Here is a 23699-nt window from a genome sequence, read left to right as displayed (position 1 = left end):
CAGCTGCCAGATCAGGTTAGGAGATGCCCCACAGAGAGAGTATTGCAGTAATTCAACATTTAAGTCTCCAGTGCCTGAACTACTGTGGCCAAGCAAGCTCTCCAGGAACAGCCACAGTTTTCACACCAGTCGCAGCTGCCAAAATACATTTCTAGCCACTGAGGCTACCTAATCCTCTCCATCCACATAGGTTTGTATTTATTTACAACGTCAAAATTATATCACCTCTCAAGCAGAAAGGTAGACTAATCAAGATATCATTTGCCATCCAGATCATGCAAATAATGGCCTTAAAACTGCATAGTTTAAGCACACTCTCTTTTGGAGATGAGATTCTACAGTTCAGGCTCAGCTTATCATGACTTAAGTTCCCTAATTGTTTACAGACTGATTGACCTCTAAGGGCTTGTTCACATGAAAACAGCCACTCGCCTCCCTATTCTGCCCTGGTTAATTGACTGAAATGTCTGGGTGATTCTGTGGGACAGGATATATCACATAAAGTCTTACCACAAGCCCAGGAACTGTTTTCCACAGATAGGAAGAGTTGTCCTTTTTGGTTTCCAATGGTATGAAAGCTAGGAAAGCAAGAAAAAGGTTCTCATAAAACATCTGCCAAAACAGATGGTAGGGAATAAATTGGCATTCCTATCATCTGGAAATATGGGCCTGATTTATTATCACCAGTGGGCCCCATAACAATTATAATTGTAAGGTCAAATCTAAATTTTAGCTACCCTGCCAAGATTGCCATCAGAGGTTCTGAAATGCTTCGAATAAACTTTTAAATTTATCACCAAACAGCAGCATGGAAAGCCATTTTAGGACTCAGCTATACAGCTGCAAATAAAACGCTTTAAATGTGTTGTAAAGAGCCATATACAAATGTGGCACTAAATGGCTACAGTGAGCTATGCCAAATTTAATGTATTTTTCAAAATGTTTTTTAAAAAGCATTTTCACAGCTTTTTTATATGTGTGCAGATTCCAACTTAGCTATGGGACACTGGTGTTTTAAATGTTATGTGTAAAGACAAACTTGTGGATTGTCTTTGAACTGTTAATAAATTAATCAACCTATTGAATAATTACATTATCTTCATGCAGATAGCTTGAATGTTTGATAATATTTCTGCATTAGATTAATATTTTGTAAGTGGCCCAGGAACTGTTACTGATGGACAGCCACAAAAATATAATAAACAATTATAATGGTTTTCTCAATTAATACATCTTAAAGGTATGTCTAATTCAAAAGCTGTTCAAAGTGTACTGCACCAGTTACCCTATTTGTAAAGCACAGCTTGAAATCATGTGATGAAAAACTACACGTTAAATACAATATATCAGGACATCAATCAGACTGTTTATGATTCCTTTAATCCCTACATTTCCCCCAACAATATCCTTTTAAGCTTCCACTTTAGCAGCTTTCCTATCCTACCCCCTTTCCACCCTACCCCTTAATTTTCACCTGCTGTGTTCTTTATTCTTTATCAAAATCTTTGCAAGAGCAGAGGCAAAACACTCAGTTTCAGTACACACTTTCCTTTATTTAGGTTAAGAGAAATCTAGAGTTGAGAGAAAGAAGAAGAAATTGTACATCTTCACATATTCTCCTCCCCGCACCATTTTTAAAGAAAAAATCCTCCCCAAACTATAATATTTTTGTGCAATCCTCCATCATAGAAATAGAAAACCAGCTCAGTTTTAGGTTGGAATGGCCAGCAAGTAAGGACTGTAGTAGTCCATGACTAGCTTTTCCCCTTGTTCTTACATTTTCCATAAGAACATGGAACAGGAAGCTTGGATGCTCCTGTTGACCTCCAGAGGTCATCTCTGCCATGGGATGGGAACACATCCCTGACTAGCAGAGTTCCCAGAAGACAGCTCTACAAATGCGTAACCACAGAAGCTCTTACTGTCTCCTTCCTCGGTCTCCTCTTACAGAATAGCAGAGCGGTCCTGTGTCAAGGCCAGCCTTCAGGTTTCTGCACTACCTCTGGCAAAACGACTCGCCTGCAGCAGCACCCTGATTACGCCCAGACAATGAGGGACACATTTCTTTCTTTTTAAAAAAAGACTCCTCCTTGTCAGCTGTCCTTTAAACTCTATACCCATACCAAGCTCTGTCTCTCCCAACAAACAAGGGAGAGGAGGAGGGGAGAAGGACACATGCTCATTGTAAGGGATCTCTGCCAACCCTGTGACCCCCCCCCCACCTGTTAGGGTGCCAATGTTGGTGCTTGGAACAGGCAGACGGGGCTAACCGGGGGAAAGGTGCTTGGAACAGGCAGACGGGGCTAACCGGGGGAAAGGGATGGGGCTAAGGGAAAGCATCGCAGCGTCTGTGCTGCACAGTCATAGGATCTGGCACAAGTAGCATCTGTTGAAAAGCCCTGTTCAAACTCTGAGCAGGCAACACACAGCTCCACAATGGTTTGCTAATGAGCGTCACTTCATTTCCTCAAGGAACGAAAGAATGTGGACACACGTTATTGTATAGCAGGGGGAAAGAGAGGGTGGCCTCTAGCACTCAGCGAGTTCCCACTCTCCGAAGGCACTGGGAGGGGGGATAAGGGATAGAATGCCTTTTCAGTGTCCACCCAGGCACGGCTGGCCCATTCATGAGGCAAGCTGAGGCGGCCGCTTTGGGCAGCAGGATCCACAGATACAGCAGATCTGGCCTTGTGCACCTTGGAGGTAGGATCTGCCCACCTCCTCAGCAGTGGCCTCTTGGCAAATAGGAGGTGGTCTCTCCCCCTACCCCCCTTGTTTCAATGTAGATCTCTATTTCCTCTTGATCCTGATGTAGATCTGCAGTCACTCCTTCTTCCCTGGCCCTGGGCAGGGGTACCATTTTGTGGTTCGCCTCAAATGCAAAAATATTCTGATTATAAATATTCAAATTAGCTTAAATTGTGTCCACATGGGGAGGGATTGTTTTGGTCTGGGAGAGACTGTAGCTCTGTTATAAAACTTGCTGTACGTACAGGAGTCTAAGGGTTCAGTCTCTGCTATCTCCAGTTCAAGAAATACAGTTAAGGGAAATTTATCTGTGCCTGAGACCTGGGAGAGCAACTGTCAGAGAGTAGACAACTCTGGGCCTGATGTAAAAATAGTCAGCCCTGGTATAAGACAACTTCTTATGTTCCCATACATCCTGTGGCACAGTGTGTCAGGGCATCTAGCTGTTAAGCAGAAGGTTAGTGGTTCGAGCCCACCCAGGGATGGCTGTGGGCATTGCAAGGGGTTGGAGTAGAAGACCCTTGGCATCCCTTCCAACTCTACGATTCAGTGATTCTATTCTCAAAGGCTCCCCAGCAGATAGAAAACCCTTTGAAGACAAGTGAATCCTTCAGAATCATTGATCTCTGTGTGGAAGATCTCCAAACCATTTTAGGAGCCTGGCTAATTTATCTGAGTCTGCAGGAACCTAGAATTGGAGGTGCCATGATAAGAATGCTGTGGAAAAATGCGGCATGTTGTATGCGTCAAATGGATCCAACCCATGTCCAACACAAATAGGAAAGCGTATCCGGCACATAGTAAAGCAACCATGTGCCTAACCGACACACTGTTAATCAATCCACATTTATCTAAGCACTGCAATGTTGGAGGGAGTGGCTAGTCATACTGAGGTAAAAACTCCACTGCAAGTTGGCTGAGCATTGGCAAAAAATGTCACCACCACATGTCAAAGCAGGCCCCCTCCACCCACATACGCAGCAGCATGAGATTTTATTTCCCATTATGCAATCCCATTCATCTGTCTAACCCTTTTCCATGGCCACAACCAGACTCTGGAATTCCCCACCCAGGCAGATTTGCCTCACCTTGACCCTGAATATTTTCTACCACAGTGGGAAAATACCCCTTCATTTTTAGGAAGGCCTGTGTTACTGATTTTAATGAACTTTGGTTGACAGGCTTTTATTACTGTTCTTATGGTTTTATTGTTGTGGCTTTTGCTGTTCTGCTTCTTAAGTAATGATGTTTTAGTGATTTAAAAAATAATAATGTGATGCATTTTTTAATTTAAAAAATCTCTATATAGTGTTCGTTATTTGTTAGTCACCTTGAACTTTTGGGGATAGTAAACATTTTAAATAATGGAAGTAATTAAAAAAGTATGTTTGTAAACACCACAGTTATGTGGAGAGGGTTGATCATGCAGTTCTTCTCTATTCCATCATCACCCCTCCTTGTGCTGCGTCAAATATTTGCAGAACTTGATGGTGTGAGAGGGACCCTTCCTCAAATCACTTCACATTAAATTGGCCTTCAACTGATTTAATTTTCTTGAAGCCAATGAGATTCAACTGGCTTAAACCCAAGTGCTGTGCCTTAACTGCATTGTGGATAGCATACAAATCAATATGGCTAACCTGATCCAAAACACCCACCCACCCCACTCACACATGAAAACAAAGACCACCACAGCCAACCACAAATGAACAGCCACACCCTAGGCCAACCCCAACCTCCCTTACCACCAAAGGAACACAAGTGAACAGCAGAGAACCCGCACAAGCAATTCTGACACAAAACCCCACATATATTAAGTAAAATAGAAACATCAGCACCCGACCCCACCCCCACTCATATTCCCCCCCCACCTCTTTCCCGTATTCTTCCTAATGTCTCAACAAATGAAACCGAATTGTAAAAAAAATAAAAATTGTTACGTGGAAAAAAATAAATAAATACGAGAGAGAGACATTGCCAAAAAACCCCCAAAACTGCATTGTGGATAGGCATAACACTGAAGAAAATTGGCAATGAATCGATTGGTTACTTAGCAGTTAGAGTATTCTTATGTTCATGAGCCCAGGTGATACCTAACATTCTCTGAGCTGGGAATTGGATCCTCTTGCTCATGCTTTGCAGTTAACTCACACAAGATTTAACTGGGGAACAACTGAGAAAAAATAAGGAAGTGGGAAAATGCAAGCAGTTCACGTTGTTTGACGCCGTGTGGAGGTTTATGGCTGAGAGCAAAGATCAGCCCTTCCTCCTTCTTTCTTCCAGTCCAGACTGATCTTGACTATGTGACCCATCCTTTGCCCCTTAAAGGCTGCTGCCATGAGCTCAGCTGGGTTGACCTTTCCCAGCCCCTTGCAGCTTTCTCACGGAGAGGCAGAGATCAACCCAAGGGACCAGCTTGGCCCCAGCACAGCAGCATCATGCTCCAAAATCAGAAACAGCCACTCAACAGCTCAGTCATTAGCAAGAGGGAGCAGCAGGGGTCAATGGTGAAGTCAGACTCCTGGGGCTTGCTTCCTAGCTGCCCTCTGCTTTGCCTGATTCTTTTCAGCTGATGAAGAACTTGTTCCTTCCTTTCCTTTCCGCACACTCAGTATCATTTAGTGCACAGTGATGCTGTTCGTATAATGTTCCTGTTGTTCATATAAGTGTTGTGAACCAGTCAGTATTCCGGACTGCATGGGAGACAGGAGCATAGGCACAACATGGGCTCGGCTGCCTCCTTAAATCAAGAAAATCAATGAAAATAACTAACTGAGCTTCTGGCCCTCCTAACATGAAGGCTGCCCCCCCCCCCACAGAAGTCCTGGCTATGCCCATGTGTGATAGCAGAATTATTTGGCAGCAGGAACAAATCTGTTAGGAGTAGGGATGGGAGACAGACACATTCAATTCAGTTCACATTAAAACCTGAATTTATCAAATTCAGACTTTCAGTAACCACAGGACAGCAAAAAAAAATCCTTTGAAATCCACACTTATCCAATTTTTGCAATGTAGCTCTGCACTCACCCAGCATTTACAAAAATACACGTGTTGGGCAAATGTGTGCCTAAAAATAAGTGAAAATAACATACAAAGATGCATTATAGGAGAAATTGCTTGCAAAAATGTGCATGTCAGTCACAACCGCATGCACAAATGGGTTTATTAGAAAGTTATACTAAAATACAGACAAAATTTCATGAGGATTTTTTTTTTTGCAAATTGCTGCAGAACTGTGGAGAACCAAATTTAGGATTGGAAAAATGGCAGCAGGAGCATTATCAAGATATGAGGCTGTGCCAAGAAGGGTGGATTAGAAGGGGCTATCATCATCTCTAACAACCTAATAGACATGACTGAAAAGGAAAAAGGGATGGGGTGAGAAAAGGAAAATAAGACAATTCAAGTCCCAGCTTTTACATAATGTTAGATGTTTGCATACTGGCCAGACTGCAGGAGATCATCTGGAAGGAAGCCAAAGAGATGTTGGTACCTCTCAATCATGCTATTAAAAGAAACCTTTTTTCCACGATAAAGTGACTGATTTAGTAGACATAGGATATACAGTAAAGTCAATATAACCTTTTTTGACTTTAGCGCAGATTCTGAATGATAAATCCTCCTTAGGAAGCTTGGGAAATGGAAGAGAAAGACCAGACTTTCAGTGCATATGTAACTGGCTGAATAATGGCATATAAAGGGGAATAATGGATTGGCTTCAGATTAGAAAGAAGCCTTGTTTGTGGTTTTACAGGGGTCATTATTGGGTCTGGTGCTGTTCAGCGTCTTTGCTAGCTGCTTGGAGAAAAGAGCTGAGTAATACACCTGTCAGACTTTCAGATTATACAAAAGTGGGAAGAATTGCAAACATCTTAAGAGCATAAACTAAACATTAAAAAATAGTTCAAATACACTGGAGGGTAGAGGTGATAACAAGTGCTGTTCTACAAGAACTAATACAAATTGTGCAACATAGAAACGAAGAATGCAATTCACAAACATAAGGAGGTTTAACAGCAGCTGGATTGCGCAGAAGTATGCAGGGACTGCCGCAAATAACCTCATTTAACAATGCAGAAGGCAACTGACAAATTGGAATGTTTTGAAGGTGAACTACAGAGATGATGAAACATCTAGAAAGAAAAACACGTAAGAAAAAGTTGGAGGAGAAAGGTGTGCTTAGCCTAGAGGAAAAATGTTTAGGGAAAGATGTCAGAGATGTATTATATTAAGAAGCAACAACCCTCAGTGTTCATATTTGCTTAGTTTAGCTCTGCTTGCTTTATACTTTTTCCCCCACCTGAGAATATTGAATCAATCTGATTTTTTTGAATAAAGAAACTGAAATCTATGGCACACAAATAATTTTTAGTCTAAACATGACAGTGAGCAAGCCAAACAGGCCACTTCTGGTTATATTAGTCAGGACCAACCCACCAATGAGGCAAGGTGAGGTGACTGCCTCAGACAAATTGTCGCTGTTTTTTGTGTTGAATATATGCTATATGGTAATTTGTGGACCTAACAGGTAACTAAAGCCATTTGCACATAACAAAATATGTATATCATAGGAGCCTACACAACACAAAACACTGTTGCTGTATGTAGGTTTTATTTTATTTGGTTTTTTTTCTTATATTTTGGGAATGTGCATCCAGGTTTTTTTCCCTTTAATTTTTTTGGGGGCCCCCAAGAGAGTGGGGCCCTAAGCTATAGCTTGTTTATCTTATATGTAAATCCAGCATTCCAGCAGCCTTTGGAGAATAGGAGCTGCTAGTGTATTCCTCCCCTTGTTCCCAATGTCAATTTTCACTTACCCCTTGCTCCCCGGTGTGGTGTGGGGAGCGCCATATTGTGATTTGCCTCAGGCACCAATATGTCTACATAAGTCAAATACACATACCATGACAAAAGCCTTCCGTGTTTATACTGAAATTATACATTTTCTCACATCCCAGAAAGTACCATTTCAGAAGATGTCACCCGTTTGTTTCTGTAAATATTTATTACCACACAACATCTAAAATACTGACATTTTTAGAACTTCAAAATTCAGCACATGCTAATGACAACAAGCAAGGGAATACTATTGAGCTGTCTCCATTTTTTTTCTGTATGCATTAAACAACTTCCATCTCACCCTTCATCAGAGATTCCAGGTTGTTTCCAAAATGCTTAAAATCACAAAGCACGATATACAGGCACTACAACAATAAAACAGTAATTAAAAGCAGCAGGATAAAAAAGCAAGTGGCACTGAGAAAGTGGATAAAGAAATGTTTTTCTCCCTTTCTCGTAATGCTAGAACTCATGACTCATGAATTATAGAGTTGGAAGGGCCAATCAGAAGGTCGACAGTTCGAAACCCCGCGACGGGGTGAGCTCCCGTTGTTCGGTCCCAGCTCCTGTCCACTTAGCAGTTCGAAAGCATGCCAAGTGCAAGTAGATAAATAGGTACCGCTCTAGCGGGAAGGTAAATGGCGTTCCCGAGTGCTGCTCTGGTTCGCCAGAAGCGGCTTAGTCATGCTGGCCACATGACCCGGAAGCTGTCTGCGGACAAATGCTGGCTCCCTCGGCCTATAGAGCAAGATGAACGTCGCAACCCCAGAGCCATCCGCAACTGGACCTAATGGTCAGGGGTACCTTTACCTTTACCTTTAAGTGAAGTTACAGGGAACCAGGCAGAGGGCCTTCTTGGTAGTGGCATCCACCCTGTGGAATGTCCTCCCATTAGATGTCAAGGAAATAAACAACTACACGACTTGTAGAAGACATCTGAAGGCAGCCCTATAGTGGGAAGTTTTTTTATATATGATGCATAGTTGGGTTTTTATCCTATGCTAGAAGCTGCCCAGAGTGGCTGGCGCAACCAGTTAGATGGGCATCATATAAAGATCATCATCGTCGTCGTCCCAAGCCTATGCTGGCAGTTGATACCAGTCTGTTCTTTATCTGTTTGCATCGGTTATACTATTATTGTATAAGTGTTAGTTTTATTGCATTTTTTTACATTGTGCTGTACACAGCTTTGTGATTTTTAAAAGAAAAGCCTTATGTAAATGCTCTAAAATAAATATATTACTTTTTCTCTGTAGTGTGCTACTGTAGTGGGGAGTAGCTAACAGAGCATATTCCCCGGTTTGCTAAAGAAAGGGAAATGATAAAGATGACCTTTCCATCAAATGATAAGCAGTAGTTTACAGATTAAAGATAGTATCCATCTTCCTTCAGGTTCCCCAAAGAAATATTTGAAATACGTAAATTTATCTGAAAGGCATCTTAACTGAGGCAATCCATTATGTAAATTCATCAGCCATCAACTAAAAGCCAAACTTAACATATTAAAAATTATATTTAGTGGGAAATCAGCCTTCATTGTGCCAAAAAGGTTTTTGATATGGGCACTTGAGACAGTGTGTGACAAGCTTTTACACTATAGGCCTGGAACAACTTGCATTTAACCCTCTTTTTTTATCCATGAGATCATTCCTTCAAAGAGCCCAAAGGAAGTGTTCCGAGGTGAAATCTAGAGGTAGAGCCTTGCATGAGATGGGGTACAGAGAGTAAAGGAATGGGAGGAGAGAATGGAGGGGAGCCAAATGGTGATTTTGGCGCCATGGCATCACTGCATTTGCAGACGGACACATGAATGATGTGGAAAGATTTATTTGCTGAAAGAAAAGGAATAGGAGGCAGACAGCAGTGTAAGCTCCCAGATTAATGAGGAGACCTTGATAAGAATCACTCCAAGAAGTTTGACACACTGCAGACTGGATCATAAATACAGGCTGAGAAGTCAGGTATAATGCTTTTACAACAGCATGACCAATGTCTTTTGCTTAAGTAGCCAGTTCCCCTGCCCTAATCTTAGCTGCAATTTTACCTAATGGACAATGTAGTTTTGTACAATATTTGAACAAATTGACTGTGGTCTTTGTGTTTCAGATGCACAGCACGAGAACATCTTAGCACTAAACAAATCCCATGTGCCAAAGCACCCTCATTTAGTCTGCTGTAGATCTTGGAGGATAGATTGGCACGGAAATATGGCTGCAGCAAGGAGGTTATTCTGGGCTTTGTGGCATGGCCTGGAATTCATCAAAGGCATATACTGTTTTCTGTTTCTTTCGGAATTATTGCTCAAGACAGGGAGTCCAGTCCAGTGTGGACAACACATACCACGAAGGCAAAACTCTCTCAGGGGCAAAACCTTTGTTGGCAAATGCAGCAAGCAACCTTTGTTGTGGTCTTCACACCAGTTTTACAGCTCCTAAGCTAAGCCCTGAAAAGACAGCTGTATATGTTGTTGGCTCCAGGAAGTATCAAAATCTCCCCTTCTGAGAGGAGAAGCCTGTTGAAAGCAGCTGCATGGCTGACATACGTAGTTCTGTGGTTGAGGTTAAGAGAAGTATGGCAGGCTAGAGACAACTGAAGCCTCCACCACCACTGAGAAGGGACAATATGGCCCATTCATTCTTAAGGGACTATAAATAACTTGGGGAAATAAGAACTAATTGTCTGATAACTTTGCCAGTTCTAGAACATCAGTTGTTTGAGGCAGGTGGGGTAGGCCAGCTGTCTTCCATCTTGTCTTCCCAAGATTTTGCTAAATGTAATATGTTTAGCAAAATATTGATAATTTGACTAGTAATGTATTGGGCAGGAGGCTGCATAGAGAGCTTCTTCTCCCAGTCTCCTCTGCTTTCAACTTCAAGCCATTTGAGGTGTTGTGCGGCAGAAGGGAGAGAAATATGTTTTCACTCATCCTCATGGGCAGAAAAGCATCAGAAGATTTGGAGGGACTGTGTGATATGGTACATATAAAGGAGGTGAAAATATGCACAGCTGATGGGGGATAGCAGAATCATTGCACAAGTTAGTATTGCTTCACAAAAAGCGATTTATTAGTGTCATTTCAGGGTGGAAGTTTTTCAGCACAAAAATTGCAATTTGCTTTGCTCAGTTAGCTTACATACATTGCTCATGTGTGCCAAATGAAGGATAAGAAGGAGCTGACTAAACAGCACAGAATAGCTTCTTGGACTTTGGTCAGATAATTAGAAAACCATCTGGTCAATGACTAGCTCTAACCTGAAGGTGTTATAGTCAGTAAGTGTATTTGCTGTTTTGGCATAAATGTTAAGGGAGGAAAGCAAATAAAGGTTTTTACAAAGAGATGAGTTTTTGGTTTTGTGTCTCTTTTCAAGAATGCGGATGGGGAAGCCTTTCGGGCACCAAGAAAAAAAGTTTTCTAGAGGCAATGAGCAACCATGTCAAAAACAGAGATGGGTAACCTATGGCCCTCCATGTCCTGAACCCCTATCCTACCTCAGTATGTCAAGTCCAATGTTCAAAGACCAGGGATCAATCCACAAGTCCAAAGTCCCAAAGAAGTCCAGGAGCATCCAAGTCAAGGTCCATCAACATGGGCACCTGCTCCGAGCTTACTCCAGCTGAGGAATCACAGGGAGCTGGGCTGTGGGCCCTTGCCTGCCTCAGCCTCCTGGAGCAGCCCTCCCACTGCTCCTACACCTCAGAGCCTGCCGTGTTCGTGGAGACAGGGGCTCCTCAAGCTCCTCTGGCTCTGCTGATGGGTCCTGTTGCTCTGGTTCCTGTGCACTGACCCTCACCGCCTTGCCATCCTCCGTCACCCTGCGAGTACTTCCTTCCCCATCCCCTGCTTCCCCTGGTGTCCCAGTCTGGGCTACACCCTCGCCAGGATTTTCTTCCTCCTCCCCGTCATCCTGACAGTTCATGACACTCCATATATTGCTGGGGTACAGGGCTCATCATCTCTGAACTCTGTCTGGGGCTGATGGGAGTTGGCCCTACCTGGAGGGCCACAAGTCAGATAATAAACTATTCCCCCAATGTGGATGGAAGGCAGTCATGGGGAATGCAAGCTGTTGTTGAACAGTTTTGCCACCTACTAAAAATGATTTAGGCCTAACATCCTGAGGGTGTTATAGATGAGCTCGCTGATGTAGGACAGACTTCTCCAACCTGGTGTGTGCCCTCCATATGTTTTGGACTACAGCTCCTAGCTGCCATGGTCAATGGCAAGAGTTGATGGGAATTGTAGTCCAAAGCATTTGGAGGGCACCAGGCTAAGAAAGGCTGAAGTAGAAGAAGCCATTTATAGATGGGCCAAAAGCCAACTTCTCCAAACCTGGAGTGGCTCCTGCAATTTGCCAGGGACTCATTTCCATTAATGGGCACAATGACTTCAAGCATTAAAACGGCTTGAGAAGCAGGGCCTCATACCATGTAATTTCACTCATTTCCTGACCAAAGATAGTGCACAAATTGGATCTGGGCTGCATGACTCAGTTTCTCCTTTTGTCTGAGGGGTGGACAGGGCACAGTGATCAAGCGAGCTTAATTTGCTGCTGCTCCCAGTCTGGAATTCCTGCTGCAGTTTCCCACTTGGCTCTTCACCTAGTCTCAGCAACCACAATCCTTTCACAGCAAGTGTTAAAAAGACTCCAAAAGCTGAAGCCACCCTGTGAATAGAAGCAGCAGCTGGGGCATCCTGGGTGCCTCTCCCCACCCCTGCCCAATCTTACAAAGGGACTTTTTGTGCCAGCAAGCCTGGAATTCCTGCAGCAAGTAAGATAGGGAGGAGAAGGGAGAACCCACATCTGATGGACACAGAGGGAGTGTCAGAGAGCCTGTTGCGTGCAATGGGCAGCAGCAGCTGACATAAACAGGTGGGCACCAGCTGTGTGGATTCCCCTCACCCCTCCATTTGCTAAGAAGTGTCTGGCTGGCTTGGGAGAAGCTCAAGAATTATGCAAGCAGTTGCTTGGGAGGGGAAACAAATGGTGGGACAGAAAAGGCAGCTGGCTCCAAGGAGTAGCAGAGGCCAGAACCTTGGCTTGACTGAAGTAGCAATGGAGAAGACTAGTTAGTGCCCAAGAGGAAATCAGAATTGCCAGGAAGAATGCATGGTATAACATTAAGTGACACAGAATTTGGAGGAGGGGAGAGAGAAACCATTTATTTCAAGCTCATACTAAAAGAAGAAGAAGAAGCAGGTTCGAGTAATGGAGTATATTTATTCATTTCAAAAAATTGTGTACCACCTAATGACAGTCATCTCTAAGTGGTGCAGAGGAAACTCAATACAATGAAACTAAAAATGTGTTTAAACTATTAAATCAGAACTTGGTCAAAGAAAAAGTCTTCAGTAAGTGTCGGAAGTTCATCAGGGATGGGGCCAGTCTGATCTCCACTGGAAGGGACTTCTGAAAAATTGGGCCCACAACACTGACCATACGGTTCTGGATAACAAGCTGTGGGGGATCACTAGCAGTGACACCCCCAAAGACTTCAACAATCAATCAGGGATTGGGGATGAGGTGGTCCCTAAGATATTCTGGACCCAACTTGTTATGGGCCCTGTAAATTAATACAAAAACCTTGAACCTGGCCCTGTTGTGTATATCTCCGTTCACTGTCGGATATTGGCTTACTAAGATCCCCTGCCCAATTAGTACATTTTGGTCTATTAGACAATTAGGTGTATTACAAGTGACTGAACAAAGACCAAATATCAGAACAAAGACTCACAAAGCTACAAACATGAGTCTGACCAAACTGCGGGAGGCAGTGGAAGACAGGAGTGCCTGCCGTGCTCTGGTCCATGGGGTCACGAAGAGTCGGACACGACTAAATGACTAAACAACAACATGAACAAAGACCATTTTGTTCGTGAAAAAGGAGATCATGCCCCGCCTTATTCCCAATATTGTGATTTTAAAAGTTAACAAAAGTTAAGCACTAATAAATCCCAAGACTTTCAATGGTAGAGATTGAAGAATGTGTTCTCTATTGAAAGAAGTGAATTTTTTAGGTGCTACATGTTCAAAATGTCTTATTTGCAAATACTGGAACATTGTTGGGTTGAAACTCATCATTCTAACTTGAATTTATTCAGAATCCAGAGTTCTGTGTGCATGCCCACACATGCACGTAAGCACACTTAAAAATCATGATCAGTCCTATTTTTTACTATCTTTGAAATAGAGTATGTTTATATTTATTTGTAGTGGCCAAGTATTTATGAGAGATTAGTAGTAAATGGGACTCTCTCTCTCTCTCTCTCTCTCTCTCTCTCTCTCTCTCTCTCTGTGTGTGTGTGTGTGTGCATGTTGGGAGGGAGACTCAAGAATGTAATAAGTTGTCGTAATATTACAGTTCCTCCATGGACTAAAGACTCCTGAGATATATTGCTCCACATAAATGCGGACAATCAACTTATCAAGCTTTTTACCCTAGTTTTGCTTGCTTATATGTACTAATAAAAAGGTAGCATGATTCCCTGTCCCCCTACTATGCATTCTAATGTGTAGGAAAGGTTGAGGGATTTATCTAGTAGTCAGTTTCCTCCATCACTTACCACATGGTAAAGTTAAATTGCTTGCCTGTATTTAGCCCTGTGCTGATGTCAACTGCATTTCTCGCAAATTTGTGCTGCAATCTCCTACTTTCCCTCTCTCTCCTAGGCTTCTGACCCCAGCTGCTCTTTGCCACAAACAAGTTCCTTTTCAGAGTTTTGACAGCCTCCCTCTTTCATGTGAGGAACTAAAGAGGTGCCTGTCCGAAACCTGGAGCTGCTCAAGGTGCATAAGAAGAATGAGGTCAAAGTTGTTTCCAAGGAGACAGACCTCTACGTAAATAACTAGTTTGCCTCCATTCCCTGCCTGCAAATAATCACACAAGACTTTGAGCTGGCCAATCAGGATCAAAGTTATCCCATCTAGAATTCACCTACTAGAATTCTTGCTCCTAAACCCCTACTTGGGGTTAATTTCAACTGGGGCCATTTGCTAGTCCTGCTGTTGAAAGGTGACTTCTGACAAGCAAACACATCTCAAATTATGCCTACTGTTATCCTCTGATTTACCAGTTCAACTCTGTGCCAAGATTGTCCTTTAAAACCAATGCAGTGTAGTGGTTAGAGTGCTGGACTAGGACCTGGGAAACCAGAGTTCAAATCCCCACACATCTATGAAACTCACTGGATGAACTTGGAGACAGTCACTGTCCCTTAGCCTAACCTACCTCGCAGGGTTGTTTTGAGGATAGAATGGGGAAAAGGAGAACCATGTACACCACCCTGTAAGGTCTGAAACAGGATACTGGCATGTGAACATACTCTATATCCGCTTATTCCTCATTATTCATAAAGTGCCTAGAGTTATTAGTTGCTGTACAGCAGGGACTAGGAACCATTTTCAGCCTCAGAACAGATCCGCTTCTGAGCAATTGTCCGGGGCCCTCAGGCCAGTCATGGGCAAGGCCAGAGGCGAAAGCAGGTGGAGGAAAGAATGAGAATCTTACTTTTGTACAGTAGGCTGGTTCCTCTACTCACTCACTCCATTCTTACCATCTTCTATCAAGACAAGCAATAGCATTCAAGGACACATTCCAGCCAGGCAAAAACACTAAACAAATTTTCAAAATACCAAGACAGACAAAGTAGGGCCAGTGAGAGGTGCAAGCTGGGGAGAGGGGATGTGAACTGAGGAGAGTCCTGAGGCCAGACAGAGGGTCTTGGAAGGGCCACATTTACCGGTATTCCCTGGGCTTGAGGTGCCCCATCCCTGCTGCACCACTAGAGATCCCTCTGAGAGCTGCTTTAGGCGGTACTATCTCAAATGAAGCTCTCTGCAGCACTTTCTCAGGACTGACTGAAGAGTCACTGGCCCAAGTAGCTCCATGTGGGCCGCCTCCTCTGTCAGCGTACCTTGGAAGGCTGATCTGGCCGTGGTGGCAGTGCACTAAGGAGCACCAGGTGGAGCTGTGCCCAGCCACCCTTTACATTTCCCATCATGCCCCACACTCAGGGGTGTGGTGGCAAATTAAAAGGATGGCTAGATCCAAGTGCTATGACTGGGGCATGGGAATTAAGTGGGCCCTCTCAGGGCCTAGGTAGATCCCAAGGATCCCAGCTGCCCTGCTCTTCATCTGAAGAGACTTCTGACAGAATCAGAAATCCCTCTTTTTGTTGCCATTGTTAGCATTTATTTCATTTATGAGTCACTTCCTGTGAGGCACCCTGAAGCAATATACAACGGAGCATTTTTGTTTGTTTTCAGAGTGCATGGGAATGGCTTCTCCTGATGGTTGCTTTTCCTATCCCATAATTTCTCACCTCAGAGTCCAGATGAGGGGAGGTTAAATATATGTGGGGGAAACCAGTTGTTGAGTAATCTGTTTCAGCCAAGAGAAGGAGAACCCTGGTTTGAGTGACGTGAGTGCCCACCTCCTTCACTTGTAGGAGTTTTCCTGGAAGCTTTTTATATCCAGCTATGAGCCACGGCTTGCCTAAAAACACAGGAAAGAGCTTTGGCCTTCTACAGAGGCTGCCCACGGGCAAGTGCCGTGTGTGGTCCACTCTCCCAAGCCCAGCAGGCCGGAAGTGCTGGATTTTCCTTGCTTCCTTGCCCGCCGTGCTAATCCCCAGGCTTCTGAGAAAGCTCTTCATGTTTCCAGTGCTCTCACTAGCCTTCATCGAGCAGCACCCTGACGGCCGAGCTGCAGAGATGCAACGGCCAGGTGGAAAAAGAACAAGATCTGCTCTTGTTGCAGCCTTGGCACAGGGCTCCTGGGTTGGGCCCGCCTAGTGAGATCGGTGTTCATTGCCAAAGGAGCGCAGAAAAGTGTCCGCTGGTGCTCCACAAGGGCTTGTAAATATTCCAAGCTGAAGGATATTAAGTGCTAGCTTCTTTGCCATTAAAATCACCACTTGGAAGTGAACTTTAACAGCTCATTTACTGCAACAGTTGAGGCCAAGAGCTTCAGATCGATTTTTTGAAATCCACGCTTCTGGAGTCCCTCTCGCCCCCACAGGCTGATCTAGGGGCACAGAGTTTCTGGGGTACCGCAGCAGGTGCCTCAACTATCCAATGGAAGGCAAAAGGTGGGGTGGGGTGCTAGATTTTGGCACCACACAGGGCGCCACTGAAATTTGAGACACCAAGGTCCGCCACAGCACTCCCCCCCCCCCCCCCCGCTTTGGTTGCTAACATGCAGGAGAGATTTGTCCTTCCTCTAGATCTCTTGTTCTGGGTCAGGCATACTCAAAATCTTCTGCATTGAATCTTTAGGCAATAGGTTTCCAGACACTTGGACATGGCATTGTAGCGCTAACATATCGTCTACAATACTCACATTAGGTTGTGTGTGTGTGTGTCCTGTTGTGGTCTCCCAAGCTACCATTCGTGTTCCTCTAGAGACCCTGGATATACAGGCAGCACAGCTGCAATGGACATATGTATGGATTTGTTTGGCGCCTGCAGGCCGCTCCCTCTCTCTGATGCAATCATGCAATCCTTCTCTCAATTTGCTGTCCATGGAGCTGTCCTAACACAAGGTACAACCACTTAAACACAAGGGGCCTTAATCCCCTCGAAGGACAGGATTTCTATGGGCCAGAAGGGCACCCGCCCACAAGGCTAGGGCACTGCAATCTCTCCAAGCTTTATAGAAATAAGGGGGGAAAAACAAGAGGTGGCCAAGTGCCTTTGCAAAAAAAAAAAAATTCTTCACACCATTCCTTTCTCCTCAAGGTACTTTTAGAAGCTGGAAGGATGACCGAATTGTATGGGCTCACGGCTGTGAGTGGTGTGAGAGGGAGGAGGTGATGCCCAACCTGGCAAGCCCTTCCCTGCCTTTCTTGAGTCAACCCCTTTCTTCATTAACTCCAATACAGGCTTCTTCCAGAGTTTAAGCCAGCAGGACAACTTTGCTGGAATCCAGCCAACTGGAAAAGTTGCAGATCGCAGTAGGACTGGCAGATAGGAGTCTGGGAGTTCAGCAGGGCTGAGTAAAGAGCTTTCCTGCCACCTAGTGGCTTCTGGATAAAAATCATAGTACCAAGAGAAATTGAACACTATAGAACACTAAAAAATAAATAAACCCCTGGGAGGAGTAACCTTCTGGTAAACGAACAGCCAATCTTGCCCCACTTTACCTTCTGCTTGACTCTGTAGCTTTTCTCTTCTTCGGCCAAAAGGAGTAAAGATTACACCTGTAATCTTTGACATTGATCACATGCCACACTTTTACTCCATACATGAAAATCTTTTTTAGCATGGTAGCAATTTTCTGGAACTCTCTATTTGTATCAGGCACACACCTCTGTTGCAGTTTTTTAATGCCTGCTTGTGTGCATTTTTATTATTATTTTACTGAATATTTTATACCACTTCTGTAAGCCTCTTAAGACTTTTTTCTTCTTGTTATACGAATGCTGCTAAATAAATAAAAGGCATGTTGACATCAAGATACTAGGTGTCAGTTGGCAAACTCTTATCTCTGAACTTGGAGTTACAGCTGTTATTATATATTTGCTTTGCAATGCAACTTGCTTTGCATCTACCTCAACAAAAATAGTTTTAAATTCTATTTATTTTGCTCCTATTGGACTGCGCACAAACTATTTCTGGGAAATACCTGTCTTCCCCAAATATATAATGCACAGAAGGAAACCTGACATTTATAGAAGTTTTCTAAAGGCAGGGGAAACTATTTGGCCTGCAGGCATATATTTATTTTTCTGTTGGTTAATGTGTAGATCAACATTTTCTATATACATACAATAAAAATGTCAGAATGGTGTCGTGCTGCAGTTTGCTTAGCCAGACAGGTGCCGCTGCAAACTAAAGTGTGATGACAAACTGGACTCTCGAAGCTGCTGGGCCATTGCAGCAGCAGCAGCCTCAGACGATGGGGGAACTGGAGATGAAGCCAGCCAGGCCTACCAAATTGTGGAGATTTGGTTTTGGAGAGGGGTGGTGGTTAGAAATGCAAGCAGGGCAATACAATATTGCATTATATGGTATGTGTTAAAGTATTCTGTAGATGTTTGAAAGCTTCCCTTTCAAATGGCTCCTAGTACGTGAAATTGCCCCCAATAGTTTTTTTTAAATCATACCAACACCCACACATACATAGTTTGATATATATATCTTTATTTATTATTTCACATATGTCGCAAATCAGACTGAGGAGGCAGCTCTGCTCTCTGAGCTGAAGTGGTTATAATTGCAGCCAAGTTCTGCAGGAATTCTAAGGCAGCAGGTGGTTGTGGGTCCCTGCAACAAAGCACTAAGGGCACGAGCAGCCTGGATATAGACAGGGGCCATGAAGGGGTTTGGGCTGGTGATGGGGCAGGAGGATATGCCGCATGTGGGTTCCTCACAACGGAGGCAAGAAAAGACCCAGAAGCTGGAAATGCCCTCATGGGAGTGAAGAGTATGATATAGACAGGAAAGAATGAGAGTACATGGAAGAACTATAGAACAGGCATAGGCAAACTCAGCCCTCCAGATGTTTTGGGACTACAACTCCCATCATCCCTGACCACTGGTCCTGTTAGCTAGGGATGATGGGAGCTGTAGTCCCAAAACATCTGGAGGGCCGAGTTTGGGGATGCCTGCTGTAGAATCTGAACTCACTACTGTTCCTTTTTGAAAAATCCAATTTGGCTGCATCTCACCTAAGCATCTCCTTTCCATTAAGTGGCCTGGGTTGGGCAAAGCTGGCTTGAATGTACCCTTCAGAAAACTCCCATTTTACATTCTCAAATGGGTGACGAATTAAGCAGCATGACTAAGGGCTAGACAAGTGAAGAATGCAGCATGGGAATTTGGCATCCAGAACATTTTCAGTTTTCTTTTGGCAAATTTTAAAGAGAGATGGGGGAGAGATTAACTTGGGAGTGCATTGGCAGTGTTTGGAGAAGCCTGCACATGGAGGTGGCAGAGTAGGGCTTCTAACCCTTATGCCTTCAGCACACGCCTCTGTATTCTGCTCTCAGAAGTACTTGACCTCAGCCCTGAATGGATACACAAAAGCCTCACATCCATGTTTTGTTTAATCTGCCTCTGACCTTACTGGGGCATCCTAGCCCTCTCAAAATCTCAGCCTCAGAAACAGAATTTATGCAAAGCAGACTCCCATTTTCTTAATCTGCCTGGTTTAGCTCAGGACACAAAATTCAGAACCCCTTTTCAGGAGCCAGGCATGAGGTATGACTTGGGCCAAGTGCTACCTATTACAGGTGCAATCCAAAGAATAACCTCCCTACCACTAGCTTCAGGTATTACAACTGACATCAAAATGAGGCAACTGCAATAACTCAGGCGGCTTTTAAGATTTTCCCTTTCCCCATCTCATACAGCTTTGCTATATTATGACTCTACCACACCCCACTTTTCTCAATGACGTTTTTAACGGGGAGTGGAGATTCTGATCCATGCTAAAGTAGCACCAAAGGCTGGCAGTTGTTCTGTACTAGTAAATCCAAAGAGAGGCAGCCATTTTGGGAACACGTCGCAGTAGAAAACCAATCCTGCCTCAGGCTGCCTACAGTGCTAGGCTGGAAGGCTTGCAGAGAGCTGGAACTGCAATTAAGTGGGGATCTTTGTCCTCATCACAGGAAATTGATGGAAAGGTATAAGAATGAAAGAGGCAGCACTGCATTCAACTACACTGTAGCCATTAGCATTAATGAGCAATCTAAGAGCAACACACTCCCGAATTTGTATCTATTTTTCCACTCAGAAGAAGGGAAAAGCTAAAAGCATAAAAAGGACTTGGCCAAGGCGACAGAGCAAGTCAAAGGCAGGCATGGGAACGGTCCTCAGAACAAGTGACTTCACCCTTTGCTTAGGCTAATCTGTGTATTTACTATATGCTTTTAAAACTATTGTCAGAGTGCTTCCACAAGGCTTGTAATGATTAGGCAAGCCTGTGCTTACAAATCCAGCAAGAAAGCAGTACCAGGTGCTCCCAGCTGTCACTAACCCATCAGGTGCAAGGAGCCAGAATCCTTCATTCTTAACTTCTGGATCCTTTCACCTATTAGGGGTACTGCATCAAGTTCATGTGACACTTGAGGCAGCCTGCGGAGTCCTCCCCAACTCTTGAATGCTTTGGTTTTGCTTTTTAAAAAGGGTTCTTGCCCAAACATGTAACAATGAGACTGAAAGCACTGCCACAGCTGTGATGTTTTATTGTTTTGAAAATTTGGCCTTTAAAAGCGTGAATTACTTATTCTGAGTACTGGGTCCTAACGATGCAAGAACTCTGATGCTTTGGGTACCTGAAGAAATGTGAAGTTATCCAAAGTCCTCTTCTTTCACCAGTGTGCATGCAAGTATCAAGGAGGCTGCAGTGCAGTTCTTAACTCAGAAGAGACTAGCGTGCAAACAGATAACTCTCTCCCACTAATGCCAAACTGCTGTAGTTCAGTGGTAGACAGTGTCTGCTTTGCATGCAGAAAATGTCAGGTGCAATCCCCAGCATCTCCTAGTAAAAGTGAGGATATACTTGGAGAGCCACACTGCCAGTTAGTGGACAAATGCTGAGCTAGATGGACCAAGGCAGTTTCCTCTGTTCCTGTGCCTCCAACTTCCATGGATGTTCTGTGCAAAGCGAGAATGGTGGCACTTGTGGGCAGTGGGGCCTGTTATTTGTCTTGACAAATAACACTGACTTCACCACCCTTCTGGCACCAGCTCTGGAGGTCATGCCATCACTTCAGAAAACTCTTTGAGAGTTAAATTAAGGACACAGATCCCTTTCCATCCTGCCACCGAGTTTACTGGAGAAAAGCAGAGCAGGGGATCTTGCAATGCTCAGAGCGGCGAGAGAACAAGCGAGATTTCTGTGCAAGTTCCAAATTGCTAGTAGCCAGTGAGTAGGGAGAGGCCAACCTTTGAGAAGAGGGCACAACCGCACCCCTGCCTCCTTTTGATAACTGTGAAGGCAGGCAGGCCTCCTCCTGGCAAAGGGTATAGCTACACAAATGTCTGCATGCAATGGCCCAACATGCACCCATGCGCTTCTCTCACTACCCCCTGATCGCCTAAGTGCTGCGGTTACCACAAGCCACACTCACAGCAGGATAAGAGCTGTTCCTTCTCTGCCCAGCTCCCACAGGAGAGCTTTTGATCCCCCTAAATAAGTGATGTAAGGGAGCTTAAATCACAGGGTACCGGCTGTGTCTGTTTCATGGAGGGGGAAAATGGAAGCAGGCTCTGAGCTTGGGAATGAGGAGGTAAGAGGAAGAAATAGGGATAATGGGCCATCCTAGGTCAGTCAGCCTAACGTAAGGGAGGCACTTGGGGCAGCCCAGTCCAAGAGGGTCGTCTCAGCAAACGCCTGTCTCTTCTTTAGCCGCACATTGTGAACATCAGCCACTGTGAGAGAAGGAAAGCAAGAGTGAGTACACCTGTGAGGGCCCAGAAGGTAGATGAAGAACTGGACCATAAACTGCTCCCCCCACCACCTAAATCTGACTCAGGCGTGGCCCAAGATATTTGACTACCCAAGGCAAAGGACAAGATGGTACCCTCCCCAATGAACTCTACTGGATTGGCAGTTGAATCTTACTTTAGTACTGTCCTCCACCACGTCTGAGGACAATAGACTAGATGAGGAGTTGCAGAACAGGCTTCCAGTAGAAGGGCATAGCTAAGGGACACAGCAGGAACAGCCAGGGAGCTGCCTTCATGGTCTCCCTACATTTATTAGCTGTCTGAGACTAGCGCCTCACTTTGCCACCAAATTAACAAGGCACTAGGCCTTGGACCTTTATCTTCTCTTCCTCCTTTATTCTCCATTTTCAACCCATCACCAAAACACAATGGTTCTCTCCACACAACATGGCAAAAACATGGGCTATTCCTCTTCATTCCCTGGCTTCATTCCTGTCACTTCTCCCCGCCTAGCCTTCTGCTGTCAACCTTCTCATCCCTTCCAATTTCTCAGTGGCCAACCTTTCCAATGAATAGTTTGATGCAATCAATTAAGTGCCCTCCGCACATTTAACGCATGACAGGAGCTCTGAAAGGGACAGCAGGGCTGCAATATTGTGAACGCACTTTCTGTCACCTTTCAAGTCCTGCCTCAGTCTTCTTACCTCACCGAGGTTCATCACAGCACTCCCACTGCCTTCAGGATCCATGCTATTGAAGAATCCTACAGAGTTTTAAGAGAAAACACAAGGTGATCAGTCATTGAAAGGACTTCTGTTCCATCTGTTCTCATCAAGGTGGTCCCTAAGGAAACTTACAAATAAAGGCTGGAGCAATCCAGATCCTTTTAAATTGATGTTTTAAATACAAAACAAGTAGGAACTATACAAACATATCTAGGGATGGAGCTCCACAGGCAGACCACCACTTCCGAAATGGCCTGTCCACGGATGCCTGGACAGCCTCAGCTAAATCCAGTAAGCACTGAATTGATCTTCAATGGCTTGTAGGCACAATGAATATTAAAAATGCCTACTCATAAATTTCCTTGCCTGTTTATTTTTCTTGATGCATTCAGTTGGCGGCCTGCTCGCCATAGTTAAAATATCCTTCTTGTCAGAGCGGTGAACTATATGTGGCTCTTGGCTCCTGATTTATCATGTTCCTACCTAAACCCTGTCAAAAGGAGACTTGCCCTTCAAAACCTGGCAAGGAGTTGCTACACTGAGAATCTGTTGTATACCAGGAACCAGGATACGTTACATCCTTAGGCGAAACACCATCACATTTCAAAAGCCAAGAGGGGCTCAAATTGATCCTCACTATTGGCAGAATGTCCATTACAGCAGAAACACTGACAAGCCAAGTGTGTGTGGGGTGTTATGTCCCCTCTGAGTCCATATAACCATCACCAGAGGAAAGTGATAACCTCTAAGATATTATCTAAGGCCTACCACAAGCAGCGGCCTGTCTGGAGGGAGCTACTTCCTCCTCTTTTCTCTCAAGGAGAAACCCAGCTGAAATTAATAAGGAGTGATAGCTGTGTAGCCGTACCTACACCCCAAAAGAACAGTTTGTCTGGGATAGCCGTTTTATACCAACTGCCACCAATAGAGAAATACAAGTGTGTGCACTTCAGGCCTAAAGGCATGTTCCTACACGCCGTTGGGCAGATTG

At 44.3% G+C, this 23699-nt stretch overlaps 1 protein-coding gene across 3 annotated transcripts in view; it reads right to left on the bottom strand.

The window, feature by feature from the left end:
* Positions 1–18711: 18711 nt before the first annotated feature.
* The window catches only part of CAPN11 (calpain 11), a 31896-nt gene continuing 26908 nt past the window's right edge, over positions 18712–23699 (bottom strand). For all 3 annotated transcript variants that reach the window (XM_080997545.1, XM_080997546.1, XM_080997547.1), the window contains 2 exons: positions 22688–22746; positions 18712–21965 (listed from right to left, as the gene is read on the bottom strand). In XM_080997545.1, the coding sequence (XP_080853671.1) occupies positions 21939–21965; positions 22688–22746 (86 nt within the window). In that variant the 3' untranslated portion in view covers positions 18712–21938. The remainder of the gene's footprint in view (positions 21966–22687; positions 22747–23699) is intronic.

This window comes from Podarcis pityusensis, assembly GCF_964106645.2.
Source record: "Podarcis pityusensis genome assembly, chromosome: 3".
Classification (NCBI taxonomy): domain Eukaryota; kingdom Metazoa; phylum Chordata; class Lepidosauria; order Squamata; family Lacertidae; genus Podarcis; species Podarcis pityusensis.
Note: the sequence above shows the minus strand (reverse complement) of the source record. Positions and strands in the feature narration are given on the sequence as shown.